We start from the raw sequence: 26296 nt of genomic DNA on the forward strand, positions 1-26296 counted from the left end.
TAAATATGTAGTGTTAAGGCAGTAAACAAACATTTTTGGAGAAAACTTCTTTGTATTTTCAGTCAGAATAGGTAAAAGCGATTAATAATGGTGATGAATTTATTCACCCAGGAACACAAACTTGGCTAGACAAGAAATTTTGTATTAGTTGGATAATATTTCACTATTTATCCATTTATGTCTAAAATAAATGAGTTTCTTCTATTGCTCTTGAGGTGGATGACATGAGATTGAAGTAGGTATTTTACTACCCTGTTTAATGTCAAGTTAGAAAATTAGATTCTCCCTTAACCTTTGCATTTTAGTCATAAAAAGACTGATGGTTCAGGACCTCCCAGTATTTGAAGATTTCCCATTTGTTCAAACGTAAAAGGCTAAATACCCCAGGACCAGCTAAATCCTTAGCTGTTTATAGAAAAAATGTTTCCTGCCCATTGGGTTGTGAAGGTAGCCCAATAATTTTGAATGAATTCATGTAAAGCTATTTGTATGTATTTTTTCAGGTATGCTAAAGAAAGTGAAAGCCTGGGTAGCATTGCTAATAAGGTTTATCTGGAGTGATGGATTACATAAACATGTAAGGGTGAAAGGGGTCTTAGAAAGGACAACAAAAGACGCTGAATTGAGAGCTTTGTGTTTTCAGACAAATTCATTGCACTTCCCTAATACTTACACTACTGCTGAAGGGAAAAGCATTTATTTATTCATGTGAAAGGCCCTTCTTCTCTACCAATGATGTTGAAGTTAGAAAGAATCATATCATACAAAACAAAGATCCCATTTCGTATTGCTTAAGCAAATTTGACACACCAGTAGTTCAAAATAACAGATTATCCTGTTGCCTTTTTCTGGAACATTTCTGCAGCACTATCTGTCAGCAAATTCATTTAAGAGGCCAAATAATAAGGACTTTTAATTATTCTTCAACATTCAATGCCTTCTGGAAAACATATTGCAGATCATCCTCCTAAAATAGCTTTGATGTCCATGAGTCTTAGCAAAGTCCTTCTATCAAAAGATTGCCTTCCAGTTCCATTTGTTTATTTTAATTTGTTGTATATACCACATTTTCAGCTCAGAGCAAGAAGATAAATGGAAATAAATAATGACACATTTGCAATAAGATTTCTATGGCAAAGTCCTTTACTGAGATATTGTGGTTTCAAGGCAACCACAACACAATGACAAACTTCCTCTGTAAATGACAGATCTAATTATAAAGTTAAAATTATAGCTCCATGGAAAAAAATAAGGCATTGAAGACACAATATCTACTGTATTTCTGGACGTGGCTGTATTCCCAGCAAAATCACTCCTATTATTCATGACTGATTTAAACTTTCTATCTCTCCATAACATGCAGCATTTATTTACCCTTGCATTTTGAGGCATTAGAGTTTCTGCTGACACGGGTATTTTCCCAAGATAGAATATTACAGCAGTCCTCTGCTAGATGCTGAAACCATGTATATGTTTATTTTTTAATTTCTTTCTTGAACTTTCTGACTGTGAGCAGTCTGGGAAAGTGGAGTCATGATGAATGAGAGTTTGCTTTTAACAAAAGAAAAGGAGAAATGTAGACATTTGATGTAACACTGAAAAATTCACAGCCTCCTACCTTGAAAACAAACATTTCCCGGCGAAGAATAGCCAGAGTGTTGAAGTTCCCATCACAGATGTTAGGCTTGGCTCCGGGATAGGAAGGTTTGTCACCAGTGGGTGGCCGGGGAGGCTTAGGTTGCCTGTCATTCTTCCGTGGGTCTGCTGGAGGGATTGAACGATGTGGGGGCACTGTTGGCAGAGGTCGTGTTGGGGGTGGGATCCTGTCTGGTGGACCTTTAAAAATATAGCAGCAGGATGTAATTTAAATGCCCACCAGAGGTACTCAAAAGAAATACACAACAAAAACCTGCTGTAAGCAGTGCAAATCCTACAATGAAAGGGGAATGGAAAAAGTGACCTAACACACTTTTCCTGTCTTGTTAAAGGGTATAACAAATAACTACCAAGCCCAAGGAAAATAATTTCTTTTCTCTATCCAGAATCTTCCTTCCTTACTGGAATAATATTTAAATAAAACCTGCAAAGGATGCATAGTCCACCATCATTTTAGAAGAGATGCGGTTTGTAGCACATACTTTACCAACAGAGTAAGAACTGTTAAAACAGAATCATTGCCTATTGTACAAAATAAAGGAAAATAAAAAATGTGTTCCTAATAGAATCATCAGAAGTTAATGGATTTTCAACTCATATTTTTAAATTTCACTCATCAATTCACATACACATGTATGTAGCATACCTGATATTTCCTAAAGACCCAGAATGTAGGCCCAGTAATGTCATGTGCATTAGTGACAGCACATTCCCAGCTCTCCCCCATACCCCTTGCTATGTACAGAAGCTATTGAAACTGGACTTCAGATTCTAGGCATCCATATAAACAAAAAACATAATTCACAAGTTTTACTCAATATTCTGAAATTAATTCTTATTTTAATTTTCTTTTCAGTGAGTGTTACAATCCTAGATATCTAGTAATTAAGGGGATTGTTCTGAGGATAAATGGATTAAAAAGAAATACAGTGAAAAACTAGAACTCTGTACAGCAATTTTAAAATATTTTTCTTCTTTCAAATACATTATCTGTCAAAATATACAGAGTTTGATGACAAGTGAAATAACTATCCCACTGATAATTTCTCTACCTGAAAGTCAAAAGGCCACCCTAGACAGATGCTGTTCATAACCCCAACAGCATACTAAATGACTTGCAATGGTTATACTGATAATACCTTTCCCTTTCTACACATTATTATGCTTACTTATATTTTTCATGTACAAAATGTAAGAAGTTTCAGTTGGATCAGTAAGATTTCTAGAAATAAGAAGAACACTTTAATTTTGCTCATTCTATTTAGGCCTCTCTCCCAATCATTTAAATACATCAACAATTTTGACTTTAAAAAATAAAGATCATTTGTATGAGCAGCTTCAGAAAGACTTTTGAATATTAAGACAACTGTAAAACTGTAAATCTGCATAAATGGCTTTTGAATTTCTGATACATTAAAAGAAAACCAAACATTTTTAAAAAATAAGATGGACTATGTAAGGAAATATTAAGCTCTCCAAAAGGTTGTTATGCAATTTAATAAGACATTTATTTCATTCACAATTTTAAGGCTTGTGACCTTTATAATTTACAGCTAATAATGGTGTTTCAAGGAATGCTGCAGACCAAAGTAGTTATTTTAATAGGTGTGACATTTTTATTGAGGCATATGATTCCAGATCGCCTCTTGATTTTAAAGGAAGCGAAGGAACCAGTTTGCAGTAGTTAATGTTGGAAAGTCTTTAACCCCAAACCAAAGCTTTCATATGCCATTTGGTGGTGATGTTAGATATTACTTCCCAGGGGTAACACATTTCTCCTAATGTATAGCCCACAGCTGTTGGAGCTTAGCAGTTAGTTTTCAGCACAAAATTCTTGTCTAGCCCTCAAGTCTAGACTACCAACTTATGAGGTCATGAGAAACAACCTTCCTTCCATCTAATCACACAGGAAAAATAAAACAACCAAACAAGACTTCATTACCCAATCATTTTGAAATTGCTATTTACGCTTTATGAAAATATACATCAGTGCTTGTTAAGCAATAAAAGTTTGTTAACATAAAACATGGAGGCTGCAGAGTTCTAGTTATCAGTACAGTAATTCTACATGATCACAGCTCTCCTTTATAGCAGTGAAGTTAAACAAGGCATAGTCCTGATAATATTCAATATAAACATAGAAAACATTTCAAATGAAAATAATTGTAAGTAAAAAATTTAACGCAATACAGAATTAATAGGGGAATATTAAGCAAAGCAATTTCAAATGATATGTACCAGATACATAGAATTAACACAGAGATACCACAGAAAAAAAAATAAAACAGACTGTTTAACATATACCAATAGAATCGAAGTCTTTAAAAACAAAACCAAAACCATGTATTCGGAAATGTAAAGAATAGTAATATGGGAGTTAGTGTTAACTTTGACCCATAAGAATAATGTTATTATTTTGTTTTGTTTTTCATTTTCAATTACCTTGCCTTGTCAAATTGAATTCCATACATGTAGAATTTATCTACATGTCTCTTATCAGGCCACAAAACCCCCTAAACAAACATATATTAAAAAGTGGGATTTTTTTCCCACTAGGAAGATCAAAATCTTGGACTGGTAATAACATTGTTTTCAGATCAGTTTGCTGTAGTTATCACAAGAAAGGATTTTTCTGGTACCACAGATTTTGTCACCCAGGAAACTGATAAGCAAGGAAGCAATCAATCCAGTTATATACGCTTGGACTACTACTCATTATGGTTGAAGTCCTGTATTTCTTAATATTTTAATAGTTTGGGATCCTTTTGCTGATACTGTCTATCGCTTCTTAAAACATTAAAAATTACTCTTCCAGCTGACTGAAAATTTGAATGCAAGTTATAAACAGTGAGAAACAAAGTACAAGAGCTTCATCAAAATCTCTGGCTTATCCACAAAATGGCCTTTGGCATAACAGCTGGCAGAGTCTACAGTAACAAACTCTCTTGGAGAGGTAGTACAGACAGGAGGACCTACAATGTATTCTGAAGCGAAAAACGGGCTGCTTAATGAGAGTATGACATACCGTATATCTTCTGGATGCCTTGTAAATCATCATTAGGTAGTTTGAAGTTGTCAGTTTCCATATACTGATAAAATGGAGCCATGATTGCAGTGGGATCATTAGAGTGCTCCAAGCCCAGAGCATGTCCCAGTTCATGCACTGCAACCAGAAACAGATCATTTCCTGTAAAGAGAAGAAAGGCAAAAGAAGACCTTTAAAACCATAAGCATAGCAACAGAAATAACATGATTGGAGTATTCTGCACTTGAAAGATGTTTTCACTGAATTTGAATTTTAAAAGGTAAGTCAATAATTATTCATAAGGATAATGTAGTAGTAAAGGTAGCTTTCCCTTTTTCTAAACAAGGAAACCGTTTTTGTTATAAATCGTGATACTCTTATAGATATTGTAAGTATAATCTTTTAACGCATGCACATGGTTAATGTAGAGTTCAAATGTCATACCTCATGTATAGGCTTGCATGCAACTTCTGACTTAAATTTGATGTTGCAGTGAAACTGACTAAAAATCCTTGCATCAAGACATTATTTCAATACCCTTGCTGTGTCTAGTAAACTTCACAAACTGACTACCTATTTAGGATAAATCCCACAGGGAACTTAGTCATCCAAGTAATCAGACCCCTCATGATTACTTGTAGATGTTGTTCATTTCTGAATCACCGTAACTGAAATGCTAATGCGGAAAATAGGGGTGTTGTGCTACCTTCTTAAAATAGGGTGTCCTTATTCATTTCATTGTGTAATTCCCACGTAACTGTACTTGCTTCCTTAAGTATTAGAACTTTTGATTTTTTTGAAGGTCTAAGTTTTTGTTATTCCCTTCTAAAAATTGTCTTTTCATTTTTTATTGCAGGGTACTAGACACAACTGGAAGTTTCAGCAGTAGAATCATGACTCTGAAGCAAAAGCAAATAAAAGCCAACTGGACAATTTCTATAAAAAATTCAGAGTTGGACCTTTATAATATTAATTTTGTCTATTTTTATTCATCTAAGACTTAGTTCAGCATATCTGTCTATGAGTCGTTTTTTACCGATTCTCTCTGTAGTCAACTTGGCATATAATGAGATTTTGGAAAATCTAGTTTTACATCTAGAGAAAGATTCTGGTCAGTGGGAGAGGGTCACATCTAGGATACTGCTCATTTTTACCACCTAGGGATGGGAAGAATCATCCTCCAGATGTGTGCTCCTCTCCCACTGACAAGCATTCTAGATCAGCAGCTTAGATGCCGAGCATCTAACTTTTGGATGGCTGGACTCAAGTAAAACAGCTGATACGTGCAGTATGTAGTTTCTTGTAGAAAGAGTGAACAAATAATGAAAGGCTTACGCTTTGGCCTAATAGTTGTATACTGAAACAAGAAAACGCTCAACATTAACTCTTCTTCTGTAGAAGAAGAAGGGGGCAGACAGTTGTTTTCCACTCTTAGCACTTTATCTGGAATTCTAAGTATTATTAAAATATTAATAGAATAATGTCAGAAAGTTTAATTTAGTAAAAATTTTACATATATACTTACAGAACTTTGAGGACATAGTTGACAAAATTTTAATTTTTCAAGTATTTCCTCTTGTTGACACAAAGAAATAAACTTTCTCTCAAGTATATATGAAAGGGGGAAAGACTTGGCAGTAGAAGTATGTATGGAGTCATGCTGATGTTTGCAAAATAAATGTTCGATTGAAAGCATCTAAACAGTCACAACTAAACGTGTGTGCTTAGATGACAGACTCTTTTAATGTCTGATCTTTAATCAGGAAATACTAAAACTAAATGTTGTTGCTCTTTTATTTGGTATAACTGAGCAAAAAAAAAAATAATGTCTTTCAAAAATTAATGTCACATAATATGCTTTCAGAAATTACAGGAATTTATCCTACCATTCATAATTATATGCTTTGCAGATGAAATATTTTCATTACAATATTTTTCCTGGATGCAGTTCTTTTTATACTAAAGTAGATTCTCAATGTGCTGTTGTAACAGGTTTGATAAGCTTGACTGTCCCTGTGACAAATGCTTTTGCCATCTGAATCTGCCCTTCTATATGCAGTCCAAGCTGATTTCATATATCATATGAATAATCTACATCTTCTGTAGGTAACCTCAGCATTGGAAGTGATGCGCAGGAGAAACTCTGGACAGGTTTTCATTCTGCACTCATAATGGAATAATTAATATAATTTTAAAAATTATAGGCTTAAGATGGAAAGGCATAAAGCAAGAAGATGTTACTGTTCTGTATTGTACTGTGACATGTCTCACATTATTTTACAATTCTTTTCTGCGTTTTATGAAAGTGACAAGTTCTAACACAGGTTTATTAGAATGAAATATTTCTTTGTCTCGCATTAGCTCATATATTTAAGATGAAACTTTATTTTGCCTTTCAGACCATGTGAAAGGAAAATTTGCCTCCTAGACCTGTTCTTCCTACATCATAATTAAGAATATTAACCGGTCTAGGTCCTATATTAATAATTGTACTAATAAGTTGGCCACAGGATTTATTGAACCTTTTTCAAATAGTTTTAAACTAATACTACTTGCTTCTACCACTATTATTAGGCTGGTCACACCAGAGGTTGTTTGTTATACATGTGGTATTCAATGTCTTTTATTTGAGGCAGGAGATCTGCCTCAAAGATCTTTGAGGAAGTGAATTTATCAAAATTTCTAAAATTTCAAGAAATCTCAATTAATGAAGAGTGTGGGAAGAATCTATTGCTTCTCTCTATTTGTGCCAGTTATGCAATACATGAAGAATCAATACATCCTTTGGTTATCAGTCCTCATTAAGTCCCCACAAATATCTCCATGAATTTCCATATTTAGTTCCATGCTGACCTTGAAGAGGTGGGAATTACATTAGTAACAGAGAAATAAATAAACCACACTGTCATCTACTGGCATATTTTCCTTCTGGGATGACAGATAATGAGCATATGGTAGAGCACTTCTAAGGTAGTAGTTCTAAATGACAGTGGGACAGTGTCAGAGAGTAGATATTATGTAGGGGGTGGACGTTTCTTAGTATGTCTTCTTCGTTTCTTTTTCGAATAGGGGTGATTATGTTAAAAAAAAGGATATATATTTTTTCAGGATCTGACTGCCCCTCTGACTTTTGTTAATGCCCAAATACAACAAGGAAAAAGGCAAAAGGACTATGAAAAGTAATTGCTCCTCCTGCAATGCAACTTGTAACCATCAGAGGAGGTATTAAATGTGGTAAACACAGAGCAGCCCTTAGAGCAATGAATAAGGGGGGAAAGGGAGAAGGTCACAGGAAAGAGCTGGGAGAATATTCTTGCCTGGGGTGTCAGTGATTTAACATAGAACATATTTTCTACTTGTAGTCAAACAGTTCCATTATTCATAACAATTTCCATAAAGAGTCATGATTGTCTCCAGGGTATCCTGAATTTAAACTGACCCAAATAACTTAGTGCAGTTGAAACTGAGGTTTAAACCAGTTCAGGATTTGTTGCCTGAGACCAACGCATGTAGAACTTACTATTGTCTTAGTTTCCTTCCTTTTTTCTTTGCATATAATTAGATTTCTCCAATTAGACAACAGTTACTCAGTCCCTCTTTGCCTTTCAGGAGCAGACTTGCCTTGAGCATCTCAATGTTACTGTAACTAGCTACCAAGATTACAGACAGGTAACCCTGAGTGCTTTCTCTTTCTCTCCAGGCTGATTGACAGAAGCCTGACTGCAAGGTTAATAGCAGGACAACTTCACTTCCTTGGCCAGTGGTCAGAGCAAGATGAAGGATTGTAAACGCAAGTGAACACTCATACCAGCTCATATCATCCTGACACTGGATGCTTTTAAAGGTATTCAATCCCCATCACTGAAGGAGAGAGTCACAAATGAGTCTGTATTTCAGCATTACCCAAGTAATGCTGGCAAAATGAAATTTGCCAGCAAAATGAACTTGGCAAAATGAAATACCATCACAAAACTTCAATGAGTCATGAATAACAAGAGTTAAACTATGTATGATAATGATGATTTTCCAACTGAAAGTTGTCCCTGCAGAATATACAATGGTGAATATTCACTGTGATAGACTCAGTTACATCGTATTTATAGAGTAGTAGAAAAACATCAGAAAATATGTTTCACAAGCTCAAAACTTGTGCATCTCTGTTCTTGTGTTCCCCATTAGCATGGTGATTCGGAACAGAATGGATACAAGGAAGAAAAAAGATACTGTGTGTAAAGAACTAAGACAAAATTATTATTTTTATACTGACACTTTTCTCTAAGGCTATAAACTATTTTAGGTAATAAATCTGCCTGACTTTACAATCACTGCCCAAATACCAGAATATAAGTATGCATTAACATATCAAATATTCAACAGCCACCACTGTGGAGCATGGGATATAGGGAAGCCTTTCCCTGTAGTTAACATATACACTATTTTTCATATCTCTAGATAAACAAAGCTATTATGTTTGTTCACAGCAAGCTATTAAGAAACCCTAGTTATGAAGATATCAATTCCTATTTTAAATGGTATGTGAGTTTAATTTACAAAAGCAATATCCTTAATGGCTTATAAAGCTTTTGATTTATCACTTGGCCATCTTTTTGATACGGCACTAAATGTCATCTCAGGACATGTCACTTGGTTCTTCTCTTTGGCACGTTACAGTAATTGCTACAACACATTGTGAACTCGAATTGTCCATTGTTTAAATGCCATATGACTTCAATTTTGAAGACTTTCCCATCCAGAGAAAAATAATAAAAAAATCTAGAAACTGAATTTCAAATGACAATCAAACTGGAAAATTACAAAAATGTTTTAGACACATACGATTTCTCCCAAAGATTATTCTACTTTATTTTCATGTGAGGCAGATAGATGATTTCAGATTAAGTCCATATGAATCTGAAAGGTAAATCTGTACAAGACAGGCTTGTATCATTAAGACAGTACCTAAAAATCAAGCTTATAGTTCATTATAAAATATTACACACACACTACCCATGAACTTGTGTCTATGTATTTGAAATCAGCATTTTTATTTTTCTGTTAATTTGTACCATTGACTCATCAAACCAACACTGCTAATCCCAACCAGCTGCAGTGCTGCAAACTTTAGAGTACAAAAGATTCTTACTCTACATAGCATGCAGAAAGAAAAGGAAAAAAACCCAAGCAAAAACCCGGAAAAAAAGAAAAAAAGTTTAATAACTTTGTTGCTATTATTCTTTCCCAACAGGACAGAATTTTCAACATGCTACTTCAACAGTCAGTGATAAGTCTTACTCTCTGACCTTACTGCAATACAGCAGAATTGAGCATATACATTATGTATGCACTTATGTAAGCACCATATATGCTATACAAAGCGTATACATGGACCTAAGTATAGGCATACTCTTATTAAGATTTCCAGTCTAAAAAATCACATATAGTTGCCTGATATTAATTCAGTCTTCTGGCATTGGCAGTGAAATTTGGTAGCTTGGTGGCTATTACAGAAAGTTTCACTAAAAGATGGAGCTGAGATGGTGCAGTAGCTTTGAAGAGCAAAACTAAATTTTTGTGGTTTTAAACAAAAATGTATCATATATAGCATGCCCATTTTCTGTAAGGATTTAGTGTATCTTGTACACACCGTATTTTAAACAATCATTTTTCAATAACATAGCTATACATTTAGCCCTTTTTCCATTTTGAAAAAGAGAATGACATAAAAATATGGGGGATCTAACACTGTTATTACATATACTAACATATACACTAAAATCTCTGCAAACTGACTTACTGATATATATGTATTTGCCGACAGAAGAGAAGGTACAGGCACTTGATTATATACAAAGTATATATTTATTACTCTGTGTATAATTTAGTACACCTACACCCACATGTGTATATCTTTGAAAAACTATTCTGTTTTTAAAAGATCAACATATTAGTGTGAAATTTAAACTTGCTTGCTTGAAATTTGACAAAGGGATATTTCTTTAGGGGAAGATTGTCTCAGGTAACTCAGTGATACTTGATGTGATATGGTAAGGACATGTGAGCTTAGAGGTGTTTATGTCCTTCCTGGCAGTATTATACCATTTCTGCATATTTTGTGCATAATTTAGAAGAAGTCAGGAGTCTGATAAATAACATATTTGAAAGAAGCCCACATTCTGTTATAATACAGATCAGCCTGTATTTTGAAGGCAAAGACATGGAAATGGTAAGAATTTCTGCCTTACTCCTTGTATTTATTACCAAGTGCACTCAGAAACTTTTAGTAAATTGCTTAAAATGGGTAGAATTAATTACTTTATGTTTTCTTAATTTTATTTCTAAAAAAAGCATAGAAAAAAAATCTTAGTTTCTCACAGCTTCAATTACTAGTACTGAAAAGTTTCACAAACTATTCTGACTAGTGAATCAATACCAACTTCTCCAAGGAGTGAGAAGTAAAGCAGCTGGAAATGATGCTAGGGGAGGTAAAGAAAACACAAGAGCTTGCTGCTTCCCAAAAAGCTGTAAATATGATGGTATGTGTTCCTTCTGCAAATACATTTATGGCTTCATTTCATACTTTGAGGAAACCCTGATATGATAGTGAACCTAACAAACTAACAATAACTACATTTATGCTGAATCTCTGGCTTTTGAGATAAAATTCTTCATGACTCAGATCCATTAATGGCATTCTCAAATGGCATTGTCATTCTATTAGTTATAAAGTCATGCTGATTAACAGACTGAAAGTTTTGGGAGTTTTCTGGTCATCTTTAGATAACAACTATTTTAAACAAATTAAACTTGTAATGTAATTTTGCATTTTGTCAGAAGAGATCTTCATAAATTAAATTCTCCTAGCAAGTAAAAATGTTTCAAAATACAATGGCCATTCTCATAACATTAGAAATGACCAGGTTGTTAAATAACATTTGCACTTTTTTCCAGTAGACTCAATGCAATTACAAATTCTGCAAATACTGTAGCAACCATATCTATGCTCTTTCTTATCTTTGTTTATGTTTTTAGTTGTTGCTGTGGGAACAATAAGCTGCAGGAGTGTATGTGTGCGTGAAAAGAGCATATATTACACAATTCTCAGCTATCCACCATGGTCCCTGAGGGTCATTCATGTGAAGGGAATGGACAACTCTCTACCACTCCTAAGCAAGTGCAAGTCTGAGTGAGATTAAACATAAAAGGACCTTAATTGTCCATGAGTGCACATTAAAATCAAATCCTTGCCTTTGACAAAAATGAAGGTAGTTTTTTCTGTTAGCCACTCAGCTAAAATGCTGGCATGTGGCTGCTTTTGTTTTGACGGGATGATTTTTTTTTTCTTCATTTTCCCCATGTCCTGTATGTCCTACTATAAAGAAATACCCATAATTACTAGGAGGAAGTTCAAAGTCATGCTGCCAATATTTACAATAGATATAACTTGCCATGGGGCAGAAATCTGAGAGTCCTACAGCTGACTGAGATCCCCACAATAGAATGCACATAGAATTTAATTCATGTCTAAATCTTCTGTTGCCTTTCTGCAGAGATAAATTTTTACCCTGTGTCAGTAAACTACTGACAGAAATTATATTATCCTCTGACTTTACTTACATTAAAGCCATCAAACACAGATTATTGTTCTTCCCCTGTCATGTTATGTATGTAACATGTACATATGACTTCAAGGTTTTTTAAAGAGAAAGTGACATAATGTTGTATGCATATTTGGGAATTTTATATGAACAGTTCTTATATGAACAGTCCGTTGTTATCTTCCTTGTTTAATTCTTATTAAGAAAAAAAATGTAAAGATAGAATTTTGCCTTTTTTCTTTTTTTTCTTTTCTTTTTTTTTTTTCTTGGACTGGTGATAAAAGAAGTGGGAATTTTGGATCCCAATTTGAAAAGTGATTAAGAAAAAAAATCATTAGAAGTTCTCTGATCTGAAAAGAAGATATGTTTTCTAAGAAGTCTGCAGACTTCAAAGGAGACCTGATCCTAATGTGTACCATATTCTAAATTGAGACAACTTCAAACTGCGGATCATATATAAGGACAAAAATGATAGAAAGACAAATCTGCTACTTTGGTTTTACTTCATCAAAATTTGCTCATGTGAAATACTCTGATCTATTGGTTATCTGGTATTATTAGTGGTATATCTATTTAGCTGTCCATTTCACTCTAGCTAGAGGAAACACTGTAAGCCTTTCTAGCACTCAAAGAATACTGTCAGTTTGGCACTAGTGACTCTTGGTACTTGTCAGCATGGAGATGCCTCAACACTCATTGTGGAAAGGCATCTTCCAGGATGAAAGGGTGCTGGAGACGCCAAGATGGTTAGGCAGCCAAGTGATCTTGCTGGGCCCCCTGGCAGAGGAAAGCCTATGCATGAGGATGCTTAGAGAGCAAGATGAAGGCAGGGGTCAGCTGCCTCTGCTGAAGTGCAGGATAGCTTGGACACAGGAATGTTCATCAGGGGAGAGGTAAATCCTAGCACACTTTCCCTTCCATGTGTAAGGAGCTCAGCAAGACCCCACCCTGGTGGGACAGCGGCTGGCACAGGCAGGGAGAATGGGCAATGCCAGAAGTTCCATGTCTGATGTCTCTCAGACTAGAGTTTCTCACTGGAAAGCAAGGAGCTAAGCACAGAATCGCTGGGGGCACACTGCTCCCACAGCTGTTGCGCCACATCCAATACTCAGGCAGGTCCGGGAGCATTTATCCCTCCACCTCTGCCAGCCACCATGGCGAACACTGCCAGTAACACAAGTGATCATTAAAACACAAACCAGCTAAGGACTGACTGCTGGTATATGCTGTAATTGTTAACTCTCCCTGAAGTTCAGGCCCTAATATTTTTACTGCTTCTGCTAGCACTGCTAGCTGTAGTACAGCTATCAACCTTAATCCTATGTCACTACCATACCTTCAGTTCCCTGAATACTGACAGTCTCATTTCCCCATACTTATCACAGAATCACAGAATCCCAAGGGTTGGAAGGGACCTAAAAAGATCATCTAGTCCAACCCCCCTGCAAGAGCAGGGTAACCTACAGTACATCACACAGGAACTTATCCAGGCGGGCCTTGAATATCTCCAGTGTAGGAGACTCCACAACCCCCCTGGGCAACCTGTTCCAGTGCTCTGTCACTCTTACAGTAAAGAAGTTCTTCCTGATGTTAACGTGATACTTATATAGTATCATTTCCTAAACTGCACCATAAAGAGCTGTATTCTCAGAAAAGGGAAACTAAAAGTATGTTTACATATTAACATATTACCAACTATGCATTCAAAATATAAGCGGTGCCATCTATTTTTGAACTGCCATATTTAGACCAATAGGAGAGTGTTTGTCCTGCCATACGAAGTGTGACAGGGGATAATTACTTTTTCTGAGTATAATACTGAACTGTTCCCAGAACAGACATCTCTGCTGCTGAGAAAAATTTCTTTGGACCCCAGTTGGTGCTGTTATTTGGAAGTACTTATCACTTTAATTCTTCTCTAATCTGAAATTGCACACGATTCAACATCACTGGTGGAAACCATCTAGCTATAGAAAACTGTAACACAAATGTCTATACCTGCACCTTTCACAGTCAGTGATAAGAAACAGGTATTTCAGGACATGATTCATCTAGTTAATTTTAGACACCTACTTCAGGATGCGACAAATCTTACCCAGGAAGGCAATATATCTCTCTTCTAACTCTAAAGGGACTCTGAGATTAACTCGGATATAAACATCAACATATGGTCAGATTAATTCCACCCCCTTCTGGCTTCTGACTTAGGTCTTTTCATTTAAGTCAGTGTCAAAACATTCATTATAGAAGTACAGGATATGGACTTAAATGATATATGTACAAAACCAAGAAGCATTCATCATTGATTTGAACTAGAGACTTAAACCTGTCCACTACAACAAAACATTTTGCTCAAAACAATGTTGCTCTTTCAATTTAGCTGGTTCTTTTTGATTTTTCTACTTTAACCTTTTTTTCTCAATCTGATGTTTTAGCTGTGGATGTTTCCAGGTATTGGTGTTAGCTGCTCAGCACTTTTTGAAACCCAAGCCACTTACTTGGGAAGGAGTCTAAATATAGATTAAAACTGTTCTGGCCTCAAGAACATACGGTTCAAGCATTTTTAAGTGAAGAATTTCAGGATAAAGCACAAATTATTCTCTAGGCTTGAGACCAGAGATATGGTTAAAAAATTGTTTAGTTATTCATATAATATTCTTGAAAAAGTCATATGTAGTATTACCTTATGTTTTAGGGTTACTTTACATTCTTCTACTTTTGCAATAACAATCCATTAAATTTCTGCTTAACAGATAAATAAATATGTGATTACTGTAAAATTCTTGTCTCATTCTCTCAGGAAACCATGACAACATCCTTAGTAATTGCAACATGACTTTTCAGATTCTGTTTGCCCTTGAAAGGCAGGGGAAAGGAGAGGGCAGTGCAATAATAATATCCTATAGAACTTCTTTGGGAAAAGTCAGATTTTCTAAAACTGCTGTCTTGGTGAAAAAGTTTCCATAAGATGGCCCTAGCAGCAAACAAAGACTCAAAAGTCTCTGGGTCACATACGAGTTGGAATGCTAAGCCTGGTGCTTGCTTTAAAATGCAGAACTGCCATTTTATTTTTAAAGGGACAATCTGATGATCATAGATGGTTTCTCTTTCCTAAACTATTTTCACTAATAGATCAGACTGAAAAGAATAAAAAATCAACTTCAAGCCATTAATTAACAGGTGATTTTTTTAGTTGTGAACTGATTTCAACTTCTTTTCAACAATAAAGGTGATTTTATCTTTTTTTTTTTTTAAACCCAACATGTTTGAGAGTATGGCTCTTCACAAGCTTTCCATAGCAACTAATCTTTCAAGAACCTGAAATTCATTCTCTGGTGTGAAATCTCGTAACTCATAAGGTAGTTTGTTTAGTATTACCATTAGCTCTATAAGTATTATTTTTACATCACACATTTTAAAGAAATATTGTGTTTTTGTAAGCTGATGGAGAACACTTCTAAAAAGATGCATTGGGGATAAGAAAAAAATATTGGAATATGTTAAATTATTTAATTTTGTTTCCTCTTCCCTAAAACTTTCTGTCATGTACAAGAATTATACAAAAACCTCTCAGATTCAGAACTCAAAATCTGCTAAGCTTCTTTCTAAAAGAAGAAAAGGTTAAGGTAGGAGCTAGCTTCATTTATTTGTCATGTGTGAGGTGTTACTTTTGGTTTTTCTTGTTATTCTCAGTGTGTGAAGGGTTGTAGGGTCATAAAAATAATCATGTGGCCCACATTTTATGTATGCACTCATTCAAAATACATGTTTGCCTGAACAAAAAAGCCTTCCCAGTATTCTTTTCTAGCATACTGCAGGGAGAACAAAGCAAAACAAAACAAAACAAAGCTAAAACACCCCACAAAATTCCAATAATGTTAGCTTCAACTTTTTAATGATTTAACAAATATTTTTCAATTGAAGTTCCCCATATTCACATCCCTTAACACATTTACAGGAGTGTCTGACTAAATGAATCCAGTTTGCAAAGATAAACTTATCTTCATTGTTGTTTAAGACAAAGACATCTTTGGGGGGAAAAAATATAGCACTTCTGTTTTGTCAATGTATGTGCAATTTTTGCCAAAGTTGTCAGCAAGGGTCCACTCTGCCTTTCTGCTAGACATTTCCTTGGCAGTAAAGTTGATGTAACAGACAATGTGAACTTTCCCCATTTATTCCCATGCAAAGTCAGCCAGCTTGGTTTTAACACTTTTTATTAGCAGTTTAAGACAGGCTAGCTGATTGTGAACTGAGGCAGATGACAAATGCAAGCAGACTGTTCTACTGGCCCTAGTATTTGCGATATAATAACCTCCAGTTGCAGTTTGAATGGATAACTGAGTTTGCAGCTTTCCTAACTACTCCAAATAGGCTTGCCTATGTTTACCTACAGCATGATGAAAGCTGTATGCAATTTAGTGGCTCAGGTTACACTGCCTTTTTTGGTTTATGACCTGACCTTCATCATGACCACCTCTGTTTGGCAATTAACACACAATGTAAATATCACCTTGCTTCTATAGACACAAAATGCACAATGTGAGATGTATGTAACAGCCTACATTTCCATTGTTTTAACTAAGAATATTACAAAGTCAATCTTCTTGATGTATTCCTTAGCTTCTCTTTGTTTGCGTTACAGTGCACTTGGTAATTTTAGGCCAGAAGGAAGCTGAAAGCACGGTATTGCACACAATAGCCCCTGGGATGTATTAAAAACAGCCAGCTAAGCACACATCTAGATCATGGGTTGGATTCATCCACAAGACTGCTTTCACTGACTGCCAGTTTTTAACAGATTTCCCTTTTAATAACATGTAAATGAAGTACTTTTCTCAAAGCCAAAATGGTGCTCCATGAAAGCAAAAGAACTCACCCAATCAATAAAAATGAGGTCATTATCTCACCAACAGTTAATATTTTCAGTTATTTGACTCGCAGCCTTAGCGTAAATGAGGTCTAGCATGTCTAGTAGAGAGATCCTTTTCTCCTATCTGTATAGCACTATACCTAATGATTGAGTCCTCACAAGCCAGCCAGAGACATTTATGTTTTGGTTTTTTTTTTTTTTTATCATTTTCTACCTCTTCAATAACTGAAAGGGATCTTTCTGTTCTCAAGTGCAGCTTTGCACCCACTGTCTTTTCAAGGACATATTTTATGCAGCAGACACTGAATGCTTCAGAATTACCATTTTATGTAAAATCTTCTGGTGGCTAGATATGGAACAGGTGGGCATATGCACACCAAGCAAGTATAACCCATGGAAGAATTGGGAACTTTGAGGACAGGCTACTCTGTTAAGTTCTATCAACAAAACATGCACTTACAGATGGGAAGGACTGGTTTGATTTTTAAATACTGGAATCCTTGACGTATAGCAATAGAAAGTTATTATCTGTGTTAGCTGACTCCTGAATTGAACTGGATTTCAGGGGAAATGGTGAAATTAAAAAAAAAAAAATTAAAAAAATCAATCTTTACTCCATTTGTGTTCAACATGCAAATTTCTTGTAAATATTATCCTGGCATCTTCATCATTGTGTAATGTTATAAATGTAACAGTTGTTTTTTGCTATCTTTTATAATATTGCTAATTCTCATTTCGCACTCAAATAGATTCAGTTTAAAATAACAGTTGTGCTTCCTTAACCTTACAACTACATATAAACAAATCTGTAACTCAACAGGCTAGGGGTCTTTTTATCTCTCTTTATGCTGGAAACAAGATATGACTAAGGTCCATAAAATTATGCATGGCTTAGATAAAATGTTCAGGAAACTACTTTCTCACAATATAGGCACCAGTCTACCTAAAGTGAATTTATTAATGGCAGGTTCAAAATTCGGAAAATTTTCAGGTAATTTTCACATCTAAGCTATAGAACAACTGTCATAGGATGTTGTGGATCCCAAATGCTTACATGAGTTCAAAAAGAGACTGCACCAATTCATGAAAGGAAATCCCTCAAAGGCTATTAAACACAAAAAAATGTTCTGTGATTCAGGAATCTCAGATTTCTGGAAGTTAAGAGGGAATATGCTGGTGTTTTGCTGCTATATGTTCACACTGCTCTTCCCTAGGTATCTGTTAATAGTCATAACTAGAGAGAGGATATATTGTAGGATAATCCTTTGGTATGAACCCATGTTGGCAAGTCTGTATTTACAAGTACTTATAGAAGTCTAATACAATACAAACTCAACAAAGATATTAATCTTTTACAAATTTATTCTAGTACAGATCTGGAAAACAAGCATGTTACAGCTGCAAGGTCACACTTCTTGGTTACAGGTCAAATTTGATATTGATAAGAGCTTATTAAAATATTTATATAATCAATTAACTGAGAGCATTATGCTTTATGAAATTAAAGTCATGGTAATGCTGTAATACAGAGCTTCCTTTAATCTGAAATGCTTGGCTTTCTTTATACCTAACCATAGTATATGACACGAGCACAGTCTGAGACACAGAGCTCCCTTAGGAGACTTAATTTTCACAACTCCACTGGCTCGTATTTCCAGCAGCATATATCTCCTGCACTGTGTCAACCACACTGGCAGCCAAAAGAAATTTACTACAAGTTGATCTATGCAGTTCAGAGATCAGGATTTTCATAATTTTTTCTTGGCTGCCAACACAGTGCCCAAAGCAGAATCTAGGCACTAACTAGAGTCCAGGTACATTACACTAGGCACTGTATTTGCATCAGGTCCAAGAAGCTTTTACTTGGCACTATACAGACAGCATTGTACAAAGTGATGGATTTGGATTTTTTTTTTTTATTGCCTGCAAAACTTGAATATTTTTCTGAATGCTGGAGAGTTAACAAAAATATTATTAAATTATTTAAGTTTGGCTTTGTTTTCCTGAAAACACAGCTTCATGTACATGCAAGGTACAAATATTCCACAAGAATATGAGCACTCTGCAGCAATATTCTCCTTACATTTAAATGTAACTGAACACTAAAAAACTCTGTAATGGAGTTTCATTTCCTACTATACATTCTATGTTTTTGATAGAAGAACTGATTTCTGCATAATTTCAGTATGGTACAGTAGTTGCCTTGGTAGATTTGCTACAGAGGTAAAAAAAAAAAAAAAATAAATGCATTTTACTTTGACTTCTATTTTTCTTGCAGATATGAATACAAACAGAAGAGTATCAAACTACCATTACTGATCTACTGTGTTTATCCTAAACTTAGCTGAATATTTTGCCAAATATTTTCTGCTACTGAAAGACAGAGTTCTATGGTCAAATTTTAGCCAGTAATTGGTACATTAAGCATCATGTCTAATGTGCTTGAAATCTAAGTTCCCAATAAATCATTGTTTTCCCCAAGAGCTATGTTCAAATCTTGTTCTGTTTTAAAAAGCTGCACTTGTGTAAGTAGGCCAATCTTAAATTAATCTACATAAAAGTAGTGCACTCTCCATTCAAACTGGTTTAACATTCCCTTAAATAGGCTTAGATGCATTCAGTAATTTCCCAATAAAAAATGACTGCTTTAGAGAAGGTTTAAACTAACTTAAAGAGCATGTAGCCAGAGAAATGTAAAATCAATTTTGATAAACCAATGCAATTTTTAAAATAGAGGCAAGAGTTTATGCCTTAAGTCAGAGATATTTACCTTCTGACAGATAGCAAAAATGTTTTCATACACTCTCAGGTGAAGAAATGAAACATATAAATTAAGAAGCCATAAAATATATGATTTTAAGTATTAGCATCAGAATATGGTATATATATCTTCATCCATTAAGGCCCCTTCTCTGAATGTTTTCCTTTTTGCTCTCTCTACCATATTTTTCAGAATTCCACTTGAGAACTTTCCTGTATTTAATGGGAATTACATTTATAATACATCATGCAATAAGTCCAGGTAAAAGAGATGGGTTGAAAACATGTATAGGAGCAGTGAGGAAGAACAGATACATCGCAGTCACTAGTGCAAACTGATAGGAATTTAACATGCAGGCAGCAGCAACTATTAATCACAAAATTCATCACAGTCCTTTCTTTCCTTCCACCATCTGCCAAAATGAAACTTCTGAGCATAGTCACTAGTTGAAGAACATGGCTTTGATGGGTTGATCTTGCCAGGGAATATCAGAACATTACACAAACTTGATCTATTAAATGGTCCTTGGCATTTGCCCACAGAACTAGTCAAAGATCCATGGGTTTCTAAAGATGAGACACCTTCCTTTGTAGTCCCTGTTCAGAAAACTGGTTTCAGACTCTTCATCTGTCCCTCTCTTGTGTTACTTCAGAAATTAAAGTCTGAGATTCATTTGTTTTTTGAAACTGTCCATTTTTAAATTACTGGGAAAACTGCAAAGTAAACTGAGAACAGTTCTTGTTCTCTCCAAGGCTTTAAAGGGATTCCTAGAAAAAAATGCAACCCAAACAAAAATACCACCAAGCAAAAAAACACCCTAAGCTTTCCCCTTCAAAATACAGAACCTCATGATCCTGTGTATGTTTTATCACTTCAGATGAAGCCCCCACTGTGTAGACTGCATTTAGCAGGTCTTAAATGAAATGTTGCCTCCTCTCTTTCTCAAGGTTCTGCTATGGGATCACAGCCAACCATCAGCCACAGGAATGACACAATGAAATAAAATCTTAGTGAGCACCATTTACAATATATGTTTTAACTTCTAATTTGCATTTTCTGAGATGCACACGGGAAAACTGGCCTACTAAATGTTTTTATTTCAGTTTTGGTACAAGAAGAAAAAGCACAGGATAGGATTTTTCTACTGGCTATTAGAAAATTTACTACAGAAACAGTTGCTATTCCTGCCGCTCCCTGGCAGTGACTTTGAATTTCATCACAGTGATTTGAAATATTGCAACTGAAAAAAAATACTTCGAAACAGATTTTTGGTGAGGATTTTTACAATAAAATATCTCCAAAATACTGGCACCCTTAGCAAGAAGCCACTGCCCTTTTCTGGATTTAGATACATTAGTCATTGTCCATAAATTTTTCATGCAAAAAATGAGGTGATATATATCACCTAAATGAATTGGGAGTCATGGGAGCAAAGAAATCTCTCCCTAGCCCCAAGACTACTATATAAAGGTTTCTTCTTTTTCCTTTCTTTTTTTGTCTCTCTACTTCTTTTTGTTTCTACCACTTCAGTTCAGAAGAAAGTAAGCATTTAAAGGTTTTCTTAATAAGTGCTAATTTTCAGATAACTACTTTTGTAACTTTTCATCTCCTGTTAATAATTTTCTCTTTTGGCATCAGTAAATGTACATGTTGTGTAATGTTTTCCTGTGATATTCCCCATCCTTTCTGATTTGCTATTCCTGAACAGTGTTATACTTGTTTTTCTAACTGCATCCTTGTCTACCATAGTTGCCAAGTGTTATCAAGGTATTTCATAATATGCATGAAGAAAACACCCTGTCCCAATAATTTACAAACCTAAGGCTTGCATTGCACACTGAAGCCTGCATAGACTATAAAGGAAATGGGGTGAAAAGGCTTACTCCCACAGAACAAATTGAAAAGTAGATGTTCTAAAAGAACAAGTGGAACATGAAAGCTGACTAGAGGAAGGCTACAGTCCAATGCGTACAAGCACTTTGTCCAAAATTCTGGAACTACCACTTCACTACCTTGCAAAAATAATAACAATAATAAAAAAAACCCTAGCACTTTTTATCCTCCTTCCCTAGCAAAAGAAATACTGTCCTTGTTTCCATTGCTCCCCTGTGATGGCAAGGCTATTGTACTTCTTTCTGCCTTATGTCTGGCATTACCTGCAGCATTATAGAAGGAAACTACAGCTTAACTCTACAGCAGAGCTGGAGTTACAGCTACCAGCTGTACTGTGCTTACGGGGTATTAAGAAAGCAAAGAAATACACCATTTTAGAGAGCCTACAAGTGCTAAATTGCACGACATGAGGTTTTTTTTCTTGAGTGACAGGCCCATTAGTCCTTACTCCTACAAAAAGCTTATTCATTCTTCAGAATGAAGGAGGAGTCAAAGCAAAGCTATCTTCCTCAGATTAGTAAGATCGGTCTGCAGCCCATAAAAACATACAACTGAAGTGAGAACAAAGCAAAGCAGCACTGCACTGTGGAGATGATGTATTTCTAACAGAACCATCATTTCAGTCTAGAACATTATTAAAACCAAACAAACCAGAAGAAAGTCAAGCAAACATGGTAAGATAAAAAAAGCCTGAAGTATGAAGACACAGCAATTAAATCATCAGGATAAATTTCGTTGGGAATTAACTATAGTCAGAATACTGAACTTGCATATCATTTCTATTTGTAACAAAAAAATATTTAAAAAATGACAACAGCTAATGAAAGCATTTCAACAAGTTGCCTGTCTTTTCTGAGGCAGAGAGTATGCAAATTGTTTTCATTACAAGAACAGGACAAGGTGGAGAATGAGGCTACTGCTTTCCAAGAGGATCTTATATTTGCAAAGCATTCGACACTGTCCCACACAACATCCCTGTCCCTAAATTGGAGAGACATCAATTTGATGGATGGACCACTCGGTGGATAAAGAACTGGCTGGATGGCCACACACAAAGAGTTGTGGTCAATGGCTCAATGTCTGGCTGGAGACCAGTAACGAGTGGTGTCTCTCAGGGATCGGTGTTGGCACTGGTCTTGTTTAACATCTTCATCACTGACATGGACAGTGGGATTGAGTGCATCCTCAGCAGGTTTGCCGATGACACCAAGCTGCGTTGTCTGGTTGATATGCTGGAGGGAAGGGATGCCGTCCAGAGGGACCTCAACATGCTTGTGAGGTGGGCTGATGCCAACCTCATGAAGTTCAACCATGACAAGTGCAAGGTCCTACACCTGGGTTGGAGCAATCCCAGGCACAGCTACAGGCTGGCCAGAGAAAAGATTCAGAGCAGCCCTGCGGAGAAAGACTTGGGGGTGCTGGTCAATGAGAAAATGAACATCAGCCGGCTTCAGTGTGAGCTCGCAGCCCAGAAGGCCAACCGTATCCTGGGCTGTATCAAAAGGAGCATGACCAGCGGTTCGAAGGAGGTGATCCTGCCCCTCTACTCTGCTCTTGTGAGACCTCACCTGGAGTATTGTGTGCAGTTCTGGTGTCCTCGACATAAAAAGGACATGGAACTGTTGGAACAAGTCCAGAGGAGGGCCATGAGGATGATCAGGGGACTGGAGCACCTCCCGTATGAAGATAGGCTGAGGAAGTTGGGGCTGTTCAGCCTGGAGAAGAGAAGGCTGTGTGGGGACCTCATAGCAGCCTTCCAGTACCTGAAGGGGGCCTATAGGGATGCTGGGGAGGGACTCATCATCAGGGACTGTAGTGACAGGACAAGGGGTAATGGGTTAAAACTTAAACAGGGGAACTTTAGATTGGATATAAGGAGGAAGTTCTTTCCTGTTAGGGTGGTGAGGCACTGGAACAGGTTGCCCAGGGAGGTTGTGAATGCTCCATCCCTGGCAGTGTTCAAGGCCAGGTTGGACGAGGCCTTGGGTGACATGGTTTAGTGGGAGGTGGCAGGGGGTTTGGAACTAGTTGATCTTGAGGTGCTTTCCAACCCTAACTATTCTATGATTCTGTATTTACATTTTTGCTGCTAAATAACCAAGTTGGTCTATGTTTTCAAATCACTCTGGATAATAGAACAGGAATCAGAAAAAATCAGCTCTCTAGGGAAAAACTTGATTAAAGAACAGAAATAAAAATAAATCACCAAATATTTTCCCACTTCTATTGGATTTTTGAATAACACTACATGGAGATGACTACTGGAGAAATGAACTTTAAAAAAAATGACACTCACCTGGGAAAAATTGCTCATAGCTAAGATCATAAATACTTCAACCTTCGGCTTTTCAGTGCTCTGATACTAAGCTCAAGATAATAGGGAACCTAACAGAGCTGTAATTCTTTTCTTCCTGCCAATTCCAAATGGTATGTTTGTCCTCTTTTTCCACCCAGAATTTTTTTCAGTCTCAAAAAAAAAAAAAAATAAAAAATCTGGATGTTCCTTCAGGGTTCTTAGACATGAGCTAATGCCATCAGATCATCATCAGAACTTGGCCTGCCTGATAACTGGAGGTCACTAATCAGACAAATAGACACTCTGCATGCAGAGATCAACTGTACATACAATGCTGTTTCTAGAGTCACAATGACATACGGTTTTTCTCTGGGCAATAGCTATAACCTAAGATCCATGCTTCGTACCATCTCGACAATGAAACTCAGAACTTGGAGTTGCCAACATGCTTCAGAAAAGTTGCGTTGGTTAGATATTTATTTTAATTGTCATGTATTTTGCACAAATTTTCTAGTTGTAAAATATCCTGGGGTTTCTACCTTGACTATGGAATTCTAACAGGAAAAAGTGTCCCTTAAAAAAGTACGCACAAGCACACCAAACAACGTAAGTTATTAAATCTGCAGAATAAAATTCCATTGGTATCTATTAAATTTTCATGGTATAAATAGCAAAGCTTTTTATTGTAAGAGTTCACTGTTTTCCGATACATAAGAGCATATTTTTAGTGATAGTATCATTTTACTTTCACTTGATTTTTTTTACCTTCAAAATATCTTAAAATTCATTAATACACAAAATAACTTTTGAAAACTGTTCTACAAAACTGAACCACAAAAAGACATAAAAAGACATGAGTGCCTTTCAGCACTCTGAAAATTACTTAAGTTAAAGGAGAAGGAGATAGCCAGAAGTTTCCCCATTTTCATAAAGACTAAAAGTATCCATATGTGGAACTGCTCCAAAAGAGTTATCACATTTTAAATTGACACCTTGACTTCAACATACAGATGCCTGTAGATTTTCCCAAGTGCTTGAAGCAATAGCTCCAAAACCACAGAGCATTATGTGCAGTGGTGATCTCCCACTGAAGCCAATAAAAAACACCTTCATTTAGACTCACAATGCTGTGACTATGTACCTGAACTGCACAAACAAAAGATTCCCACTGTTTCTTTGAGCTAAACTTGTGAAAACGGCAAATAATGAGCAGTGCAATAGCACAGATTTTGCTTCAGTAAGAATCTAGGGCTTGGTCCACAAGAACTTCTCCACAAGCTTCTTATTCTGCTACTAAAAGCTTTCACAATGCAGTATGCTGCTCTTGCTTCTTTGACTCTGGCACAGCAGAAGTACTGCACCATAAGAACAAACACATTACCATACTTATACTCCTGAAATACTAACTTAAAGCTTTGTCGCAAACTCTAGGCTACAAATAATGCTACATAAAAAGCTCTGAATTTTACTTGGAAGATCTTGAAAGAAAAGGAATTAGATAAAGCCTTTCACTGTTCCCAGGTTCAGTGTAACATTGAAATACAACAGTTCCGCACTTCTTGTAGACCTTATCATCTTCTGTATGCCAAAAATGTCCTCTTTGTGCATCTGTGAATCCTCTTTTAATCACTGTTTGCTGACGAGACTCTCAAACTCTAGGTAACTGGCTTAGAGATATCTACCAGCACAACTGGGGCTGCTTGGACCAAAACCTGTCAAAGCATCAAACAGACAAAATGTCTACACAAAACCTCTTTTGATACTGTTCTGCAGAGATGCGAAGGCTAGTTTTAAATTAGATTCCCTAAATAATGGCAGTATTTCATCCTATCAACTTGGAGCTCAGCGAGGGACAGATTACAGTTCTGTGAAGAGTAATTGTTAAAAGTATCTTTAATTTTCATATGGTAAATTTTAGGTATGTCAACTTCACTATGCAGTCACATATTTGACTACAGGGAATGTGTAACTTAAGTAAATTGTAAATTAAGTAAAAATACCGTTGGAATTAACAATTCCAAAAGAATTAAAAAAATTAATGGGAAACACTAACTCTGTTCTTAGAATGGCATCTTTAAGTGCTGTCTTTAAATGCTGCCACTGCACCACCATAAAGAAAACCTAAAGTCTAGAGTTGTTTTTTTTACCTTGGTATCCATTGTATTGGTGGGTAGTCTTACTTGTTCTTAACTGCTAA

At 35.9% G+C, this 26296-nt stretch overlaps 1 protein-coding gene across 1 annotated transcript in view; it reads right to left on the reverse strand.

Annotated features, from left to right (window-relative positions):
- Positions 1-26296, reverse strand: part of MMP16 (matrix metallopeptidase 16) — a 193736-nt gene that overhangs the window by 54653 nt on the left and 112787 nt on the right. The window contains exons 5-6 of the mRNA XM_065668539.1: positions 4682-4843; positions 1619-1836 (exon numbers count right to left, since the gene is read on the reverse strand). Coding sequence (XP_065524611.1) covers positions 1619-1836; positions 4682-4843 — 380 coding nt within the window. The remainder of the gene's footprint in view (positions 1-1618; positions 1837-4681; positions 4844-26296) is intronic.

The sequence above is a fragment of the Lathamus discolor genome, chromosome 2 (genome assembly GCF_037157495.1).
Source record: "Lathamus discolor isolate bLatDis1 chromosome 2, bLatDis1.hap1, whole genome shotgun sequence".
NCBI lineage: Eukaryota > Metazoa > Chordata > Aves > Psittaciformes > Psittacidae > Lathamus > Lathamus discolor.